This window comes from Octopus bimaculoides, chromosome 6 (genome assembly GCF_001194135.2).
Source record: "Octopus bimaculoides isolate UCB-OBI-ISO-001 chromosome 6, ASM119413v2, whole genome shotgun sequence".
Taxonomy (NCBI): domain Eukaryota; kingdom Metazoa; phylum Mollusca; class Cephalopoda; order Octopoda; family Octopodidae; genus Octopus; species Octopus bimaculoides.
In genome coordinates this window covers 60,658,703-60,668,253 of record NC_068986.1, presented here as the reverse complement: position 1 = coordinate 60,668,253, position 9,551 = coordinate 60,658,703, and the positions used below count along the sequence as shown (strand labels likewise).

At 38.9% G+C, this 9,551-nt stretch overlaps 1 protein-coding gene and 1 long non-coding RNA gene across 6 annotated transcripts in view; one reads left to right on the top strand and one right to left on the bottom strand.

Annotated features, from left to right (window-relative positions):
- The window catches only part of LOC106881399 (isoamyl acetate-hydrolyzing esterase 1 homolog), a 202,339-nt gene that overhangs the window by 35,147 nt on the left and 157,641 nt on the right, over positions 1-9,551 (top strand). For 4 of the 5 annotated variants that reach the window (XR_008264422.1, XM_052968747.1, XM_052968748.1 and 1 more), the window contains exon 1: positions 5,337-5,638. The exons of the other annotated variant lie outside the window; for it this stretch is intronic. Coding sequence is in view for 3 of the 4 variants with exons in the window: in XM_052968747.1 (XP_052824707.1) it covers positions 5,441-5,638 (198 nt within the window). In the remaining variant the exon portion in view is untranslated. Of the gene's footprint in view, positions 1-5,336; positions 5,639-9,551 lie in introns of those variants that run through there. 5 annotated transcript variants of the gene reach the window in all.
- LOC128248140 (uncharacterized) lies at positions 3,513-5,255 on the bottom strand. Its single transcript, XR_008264423.1, has 2 exons — positions 5,162-5,255; positions 3,513-3,674 (listed from the first exon to the last, which is right to left on the bottom strand). It is a non-coding gene; the product is annotated as an uncharacterized LOC128248140 (long non-coding RNA).

The window sequence follows — 9,551 nt, the reverse complement described above, 5'->3', positions numbered from 1 at the left end:
GTCAACCTAGCTAAAACCAAAGTCCTAATAAGTAGGAAGGTAGAAAAAACCCAAACCCCTTCAGGTAGATGGCCCTGCTCGATCTGTAGAAAAGGCATAGGTAGAAACTCTATAAGATGCACCCACCCAGTACAAGCTATGGACACATAAGAGGTGCAGCAATATCAAAGGAAGGTTAACTAGTAAGTTAGTTTTTGTATGTGGCAGATGTTCAGAAGCAATAAACACTGTAAACGTGCAAAAACAATTTCTGCCACATTCCAGGGAGAAAAACTAGATGTAGTTGATAGGTTCCGCTATCTAGGTGACCAAGTTAGTAGTGGGGGAGGGTGCGCTGAAAGTGTAGCTGCTAGAATAAGAATAGCCTGGGCAAAGTTCAGAGAGCTCTTACCTCTGCAGGTAACAAAGGGTCTTTCTCTCAGTGTAAAAGGTAGACTGTATGACGCATTTGTACAAACAGCCATGCTATATGGCAGTGAAACATGGGCTGTGACTGCTGAGGACATGCGCAAGTTCGAAAGGAATGAAGCCAGTATTCTCCGATGGATGTGTAATGTCAGTGTGCATACTTGACAGAGTGTAAGTACCTTGAGAAAAAAGTTGAACCTAAGAAGCATCAGCTGTGGTGTGCAAGAGAGACGATTGCGCTGGTATGGTCACGTGGCGAGAATGGATGAGGATAGCTGTGTGAAAAAGTGCCACACCCTAGCAGTTGAGGGAACCTGTGGAAGAGGCAGGCCCAGGAAGACCTGGGATGAGGTGGTGAAGCACGACCTCCGAACATTAGGCCTCACCAAGGCAATGACTTTTGACCGAGACCTTTGAAAATATGCTGTGCATGAGAAGACCCGGCAAGCCAAGTGAGACCAAAATCCAAGACCTCTGCCAGGGATGTAACCAGCCCACTTATGCGTACCTTTCCTCCATTGGACACTAAACTCTGCTTGTGAAGACCTGTTGGGGCAAGCGAAAGCGAAATCGTTATGGCACCACCTTTCGAGCGTGATCATTACCAGCGTCGCCTTCCTGGCACGTAAAAAGTCATTCTAGTGAGATCGTTGCCAGTGCCACTGGACTGGCTCCTGTGCAGGTGGCACGTAAAATTCACCATTTTAAGTATGGCTATTGCCACCTGACTGGCCTTCGTGCCGGTGACACGTAAAAGCACCCACTACATTCTCGGAGTGGTTGGCATTAGGAAGGTCATCTAGCTGTAGAAACTGCCACATGAAAAGTACCTGTGCCAACGCACCTGTGATGGTGTTGTGTAAACATACCCATAGCTGTGGCATGTAAAAAGCACCCAGCACACTCTGTTAAGTGGTTGGTGTTAGGAAGGACATCCAGCCATAGAAACCATGCCACAACAGAGAATTGGTGTCTGACTAGCTCCCTGCTAGCTAGCTCCATGTCAGCATGGAAAGTGGATGTTAAATGATGATCTGTATGTATGAATACAATACCTGTTTTCTGCTTAATTATATATATATTATGTGTCTCTGAATATGTATGAATATATGCATGTACATTTTATTTAATCCTTATTCTTATTACTATTAACTTTTATCATTGTTCTTTAATCAGAAAATCATCCCTATTTAGTGTCCGTTTTCCAGGCTAGCACAGGTAACACAGTTTGACTGGAGCTGGTAAGCCAGAAAGGTGCACCAGGCATCAGTCTATTTTGGTTTAGTTTCTATGGTTGGATACCAACCACTTCACAGTGTATTGGGTCTCTTTACATGTCACCAGCATGGCCACAACAATGATTTCGCTTAGCTTGATGTGTCTTAAGCACAGCAAATCACCAAAAGTCTCGGTCACTAGTCAACACCTGAAGATAATATTTCACTACCTTGTTCCATGTCTTCCTGGGGCTACCTCTTCCACAGGTTCCCTCCACAATTAGAGATCAGCACTCCTTTACACAGCTGTCCTTGTCCATATACAGCACATTACCATATCAGTACAGTCCTCTCTCTTGAGCACTACATCTAATGCCTCTTATACCCAACTTTTCTCTCAAGACATTTACACTCTGTTGTACATGCACACTGACATTGCACATCCAGTGGAGCATACTAGCTTCATTTCTTTCAAGCCTTTGCATGTCCTCTGCAGTTACAGCCATGTTTCACTGTCATGTAGCATGGCTGTTCACACACGGGCATCATTCAATCTACCTTTCACTCTGAGGGAGAGGTCTTTGTTACAGATGAAGGTAGAAGTTCTCTGAACTTTGCCCAACCCATTCTTATTCTAGTAGCAATGCTCTCAGAGCATCCACTTCCACTGCTGACTTGGCCAGGAGCTTTCTGTCGTCATATCTTTCATAGTTTTATCTACCAAGCTACTGTCTATCTGGATAGCTGGTTCCTTTGTAGGGTCCACATTAGGCAAACTCTCCTTTCATGTATTCTCTATATTTAGCAGCTTTTCATAGTTGCACTTCTTTCTTTGTAGAGTCACTAACTGCAAATGCACTTTTCTTCTACAACATCATGGTTTGCGAACTGAAACACCTCAAGCTGCTGGTCATGCTGCAGAACATTGGCAAACTTTTTCCTTTCTGATTTTCTCCTGGCTTCCCTTCTAGTTACCTGACATAGTTCTTTGCTACTGCCACCATTCTAATCTTGTTTCTTTGCTCTAATGACCCTGTCAACAACACTGTTCCACCACCATGTCACCTCAGGTCTGCTTGGGACTTTGCACCAGCCACAAATTTGGTCTATGGCTTTCAGTAAGTTGTCTTGTAGGAACTTCAAGTTGTCCTCTATGCTACATGTTTGTAACTGCTCCTCTTTCTCATTAAATGCTTCAGTTAGGATGTCTCTAAATCTCTGACTATTCAAAGGACCCTTAAGTTTTCAGATACTTCTTTTCCAGACTAGTCTCTTCTTGGAATCCTAGCCTGTAGTCTGAAGTCGCTAATAACTAACCTATGCTGATGGGTACATTATTCACTGAGAACAATGTAGCTTTGTACACTGATGACAAAAATTGCACTAATTTTTTTTTCTAGAAATTAATAAGCTTCTATTGCTAACATGCTGGAAGATGCACTTGTTACAGCAACATATATTGTTGTAGAAAAATAAAAGAAAAAGCCAAGAATCTGTGTCAGTGGGAAAAGGCACAAGGTTAGAAGGGAGCACCCTTCCTCTGAAGAATTAAATTTTGTTTTTATACTGGTGGGTGCAACAATCAATTATGTGACCTGTAGCAAGCATACTCGCACATTCCAGAGATACCAGGCTACCAATTTCAGCATAGAATGGTAAACCACAGTATTGAGTTTGTCAACTTGCAGGACAGGATCCACACTCAACAAGTAGAAAATACTTGGGCTTTCCTTCAGAAAGGAGAATAAACTTTGCTATGGTACTCATCGTTCTACAGTAGACTCGTTTATATAGCACTGTAGGTACGAAAAATGCGACCTATTCAGAGTAGTATTTGAATGTATAACACAACTTTGTTAACGTTAATAAGAAAAAGCAGACATAGCGTAATTTGAGAAAAAAATAGTTTTCTTTAATAAATTCTTTAAAAAACAAAAGGTTCTGTAATGTTTTCATTTTATCGGCTTGTGAGTAAACAATGAAAAAATGCAATTGCCATAACAGACAGTTGCGACTTCTAATATGATGACAATGACGGTTTTTGATTGGCTGAAATTACATAACTTTAAATAGTTGGAATTACTTTATTAATTACCATTAAAAAATGCGAATTTCGTCATCAGCAGAACTACAACAGTATAGAAAATTTGAAAAAAAAAAAAAAAAAAAAAAGGTGAAAACTTAAAATACTTCAAGTGGTTAGAAGAAATTTAACAAGATCCAGTTTTTCTAACTAAATCTTTTAGTGCAACTCCGTTAAACTGAATAGTTTATTCCCTATCATTTACTTTTTCTCGGTTAAATTGCCATGGGTTACTTAATGGTGTTTATACTAAAGATGTTTGTTCAATAATTTTTAGTGGTATGGCTCGATTTATGACGAGCAATATATTTTGCCAACAGCAATACAGAAACAAAAACGCTAATATGATGGATACATAAAGAAAAAGGAAATACTTTCACATTTGTATATTCAACGCCATATCTTGTTTAAGCACAGCTGACTTCTAAGTCAACAGAATGACGAGGTGCGATCCATAAGTAATAAGAATTTAAATGTATTCCGTACTACAAACTTAATAGCAAGCAGTATAAAATACGTTCAAATACTGATCACACATATATAACGAAGAAATTTCTTTCTTTTTATTCGATAATTTTGTTGTTAACTATTACTTTTGATTATGTAGCAGAATGTGAGATTTTTTTTTATAAGTTTATTAATGTTAATTTAACTTTTTGCAATTTTCGTATGAATTCTTTGACAAATTAAAAGTTAGAAATAAACATTCTGTTGCCTTAGATAGTAAAAACTAATCATCGTCTTTTTTCCAAGTTTGTGCAAACGTATAATCACACCGTTTAGAAAACGTTTACATTAAATTATTACCTAATTTTTAATGAAGTTCAAAGCTAATCGTGATTTTTTTAACGAAGATGTCAATCCCGGTTGATAGTTGCTAATATGTTCAGAGTACAAGTCATAATCAAGGTTTATTTATTATACTGATCATACTGTATAACTTTTCTATTTTAACGTCTAATGGCCAAATGGTTAATATAATTACTAGCTGTAAAGTATGATCTATCCATTTTTATATACGTATATGTAGGTTTTTATAACAAATGATTCAGATTAATTAGAATGTCACAAGAAAGACATTTAAAAAATGGTCAAAAAATGAAGAAAATACTAGCATGAAATACTGCATGAAAAATTCTATTTTTCTATTTCTGGAAGCTGGTACAAATATTGATAACACCTACGTGGAGATACAAAGATTTCGTCCCTAGTATGATCGGTACTCGCCTTGTTGACAGACATTATTTTTTTTATTATTCCCTCTCTTGACATAGAAGAAATAAATTGGTTCCATTGATTCGGCAAACGTTAGCCAGTTAATTTCTTAAATCACACCATTTGCCCTTCATACACATCTTGACCGACATTATTTATTTATATTCTGTCGAAATTCCTTACTTATACAGTTAATTTTACGAAATAGCTGACATTATTACACTGAATAGTTTCTTACCGGCTGTCATATACTATCATTTTCATCATACTTTAACCTTGCATTTCCATCTATTGTCTCTCCATCTGTTTTCTCCTTCATACACTATCTCTAATAAACAGCCATTTGTTTTCTCTTACGTTATCTTCTCTCTTCATGTTATTTACGTCACACTTTCACTTCACTTCGTGTTTCTCTCATAATAAACTTCTTGTACAGGTAGTCCTCGCTTCTAAACGTGTTATCAACGACCAGTCTTAACCCCGCCTCTTTCAGCTTTTCCATGTTTCGCCGTCGCAGATGTATCAGTATTCGTCACTGTTTCGTGTAGTAACTACGTATACAAGAGCTACCGCCACTTTCTCTCTGCCATCGTCCATCAAACGTGTAGCAAAGCAGCTCAAAACGGCAACAATATTTGATATGGCGGGAGATTCAGATTGTTCCGCTTCGTTCCGTTGGCCTAAGGCTTTTCTATTTGGAGATTCAATAACCCAGGTAAGTGCAACATGCTGTTTAGCATGAATAACACAAAAACAACAAAATAACACGAGTTGTTTTTTTCTCTAATAAGAAAAATGTGTTTAATTGGTTATGTTTAGAAATGTTAGATGTATTGTAACCGACTTAATTAAAGGTTCTTGTTGACAGCGATCATTGAGAGAGAGAGAGAGAGAGAGAGAGAGAGCCGTCGCGAATAAATGATATTATTGAGTCTCCATATGAAAATTATAATTGAATATGAGTTTAGTTAATACCTGTATGTATAAAAAGGTGTGAAAGATGTTATGGAATTCGGGAAGCTCCCAACGACCAGGTTGCTGGGAGCATTTGGAGATACATGAACGTCACGACGTCTCATTCCCCTCTAAATGTAATTCTGTTCAAGGCAGTATGAAAACAACATATAAAGTCGCGAGTTATATATTTATTATACTATAGTTGTTTTAAATGTATCTCAGTCTCAGGCCTGAACCGAAAGTATCATTCCAAAACATTTTTGCCATTTAGTTAATAGAACATAATTATAAAGCTGTTAATGCATGTAATTTATGCCCTTATACGGCTGCTGATAGTCATTTTAAAGGTGTACTGAAGTTGACATTTTTGTTTACCTAATTTGTTGAGACTAACCAATATAAATTCACAGACCAAACCAAGAACTATTCTTTTTCCTCAACTTACAAAATATATCACTAAAAGATCAAAGATCATTTTCCTTTCACCGTTTAACAGACCAGTGTATTTGAAAATCAGGCGTCTAGTTAATGATGTATTGCTAAATGAGAATATATTTTCTTCAAACCAATGGTATTAATTTTGCAAAGACATTTAATAGGTTTTCTAGAGGTTAACTATCCACTTCAACTCTTCCATTTTATTCGTTAACGCTCATCAGGTTTTGGATCTTATCTCAGTTGTCAACGCGTAAAGCTGTTGACATAACATTCCTTTCTAGAATGTCATGTCAAAAAATACTCATCAATTATATAATGCTTTGGTGTAGAGTGACGAGGTGGAAGATCTGTGTGAACTGCTGGACGAAATGCCTCAAACTATTTAGTTTTCATTCCCTATATGCTTTAAGTTCGAATCCCACTTGGAGGACACAACTTCCTCATACATTCTTACGGGATGATAAAGTATGTATGGATAGATTTACTAGAGCTGCTAAACCTGTACATAAATTTTCCACGATACGTAATCAGAAATCAATAACTATAGTGCTTCTGATGCTTACATCGGTATGCGTTATTTCAATAACACCTATTCACGGTTAGATGATTAGTTATTGAATACCGTTGCTCTAGATGGAACCCATGCACCTTAAACAAGTCTTACCGCACTCACAGTTCTTATGAGCGTACAAGGGAACTTAGTACTCTTGTAACAGGAATGAACTATGAATGCATATGTGCTGACAGAAATAATCTTTAATTTTATAACGTGATTAAATCAAATTTTTTCTTTCAAGTGGCTTTTTGGAGGCAATTGGTAATTTCAAATTTGAGAAATGTTTGAGGAAAACTGCCTTAGCTGAACGTTTTGCATACTGACTACAAAAACCGTAGCATCTCACAGATGTGATGAGGCGAAGAAGTTCTATTAACTTTAAATTCAATTTACGTTGTCTGTGCAGTAAGTCGACAGGTATTTTTCCTCAGGTATATTGATAATATTCGTAACAAGCGTAATATAAATATACACTAGCATACCCGTGTCATCAGAAATATCGACAATTTTATTAATGATAGAGAATGGTACATCAAAGCAATGGGAGAAACCATTGATAAAAGTCAGCAATAGAATAAGTATATGTACACACACAGTATTGAAGCATGTGAACACTCAGATATAGTTGTAACATCTCTACTGAAAATATTGTCGTCCACGTAATATATATATGTGTGTGTGTGTGTGTGAAACAACCACTTTTCTGATGCTCACGTGAATTGGACAGAATTTGTACTGCTGGATACCTGTTGTCAGTCCTCATCTGTCTTCCAATTACGGTGATATTTCACAGAAGTGTGGAAACAAAGGACATGGTGATATGCAATTACATCAATCACATGATGTCAAGTCAAAGAAACAGTAAAACAAACATAAATACATACATAAATATATACTTTTGAAAGCCTTTTTTTTCTGTTGAGAGCTTATATGCCCCTTTATTAAACTGTTTTCCTTAGTCATTGCATGGTAATCGCCATAAGCTGTAAGCTTATATAAAAATAACAAATATATATACACACACACATAAAGCTTCAGCTACAGGGGATCCATAAAGGGTTGAGGCACATCAAAGTGAAACACACCACAAATTGGCTGGACAGAATGATGCAAAACAGACAGTTAAGTAATCCATTATCATTGCAGAGAATATCATCATTGTTTAACGTCCGCTTTCCATGCTAGCATGGGTTGGATGATTTGACTGAGGACTGATGATCCAGATGGCTACACCAGGCTCCAATCTGATTTGGCAGAGTTTCTACAACTGGATGCCCTTCCTAACGACAACCACTCCGAGAGTGTAGTGGGTGCTTTTAGGTGCCACTGGCACGAAGGCCAGTCAGACGGTACTGGCAACGGCCTCGCTCAAAATGTGTATTTTACGTGCCACCTGCACAGGAGCCAGTCCAGCGGCACTGGCAACGATCTCACTCGAATGACTTTTCACGTGCCACCGGCACACGTACCAGGAACACGAAGCTGCGGCACAAATGCCAAGAAGGCAATGCTGGTAACGATCACGCTCGAAAGGTGGTGCCATCACGATTTCGCTTTCGCTTGCCCCAACAGGTCTTCGCAAGCAGAGTTTAATGTCCAATGGAGGCCAGTCGTCGAATTTGGTTCGAATTTGATTTCACTTGCCTCAACAGGTCTTCACAAGTGGAATACGCATAAGTGGGCTGGCTACATCCCTGGCAGAGGCCTTGGATTTTGGTCTCCTTGGCTTGCTGGGTCTTCTCAGGCAGAGCATATTTCCAAAGTCATTGCCTCGGTGAGGCCTAATGTTCGGAGGTCGTGCTTCACCACCTCATCCCAGGTCTTCCTGGTCCTGCCTCTTCCACAGGTTCCCTCAACCGCTAGGGTGTGGCACTTTTTCACACCACTATTCTCATCCATTCTCGCCACGTGACCATACCAGCGCAATCGTCTCTTTTGCACACCACAACTGATGCTTCTTAGGTTCAACTTTTCTCTCAAGATACTTACACTCTGTCGGGTATGCACACTGACATTACACATCCATCGGCGAATACTGGCTTCATTCCTTTCGAGCTTACACATATCCTCAGTAGTCACAGCCCATGTTTCACTGCCATGTAGCATAGCTGTTCGTATACATGCATCATACAGTCTGCCTTTTACTCTGAGAGAGAGACCCTTTTTCACCGGCAGAGGTAAGAGCTCTCTGAACTTTGCCCAGGCTATGCTTATTCTAGCAGCTACACTTTCAGTGCACCCTCCCCCACTACTAACTTGGTCACCTAGATAGCGGAACCTATCAACTACATCTAGTTTTTCTCCCTGGAACATGACAGAAATTGTTTTCTGCACGTCTGCCACATACAAATACTAACTTCCTAGTTTACCTTCCTTTGATATTGCTGCACCTCTTATGTGTCCATAGCTTGCACTGGGTACATCTTATAGAGTTTCTACCTATGCCTTTTCTACAGATCGAGCAGGGCCATCTACCTGAAGGGGTTTGTGTTTTTTCTACCTTCCTACTTATTAGGACTTTGGTTTTAGCTAGGTTGACTCTAAGGCCCTTCGATTCTAGTCCTTGCTTCCACACCTTAAACTTCTCCTCTAGTTCTGATAGTGACTCAGCAATTAGTGGAAGGTCATCAGCATAGAGGAGCTCCCAGGGGTATCCTGTCTTGAATTCCTCTGTTAT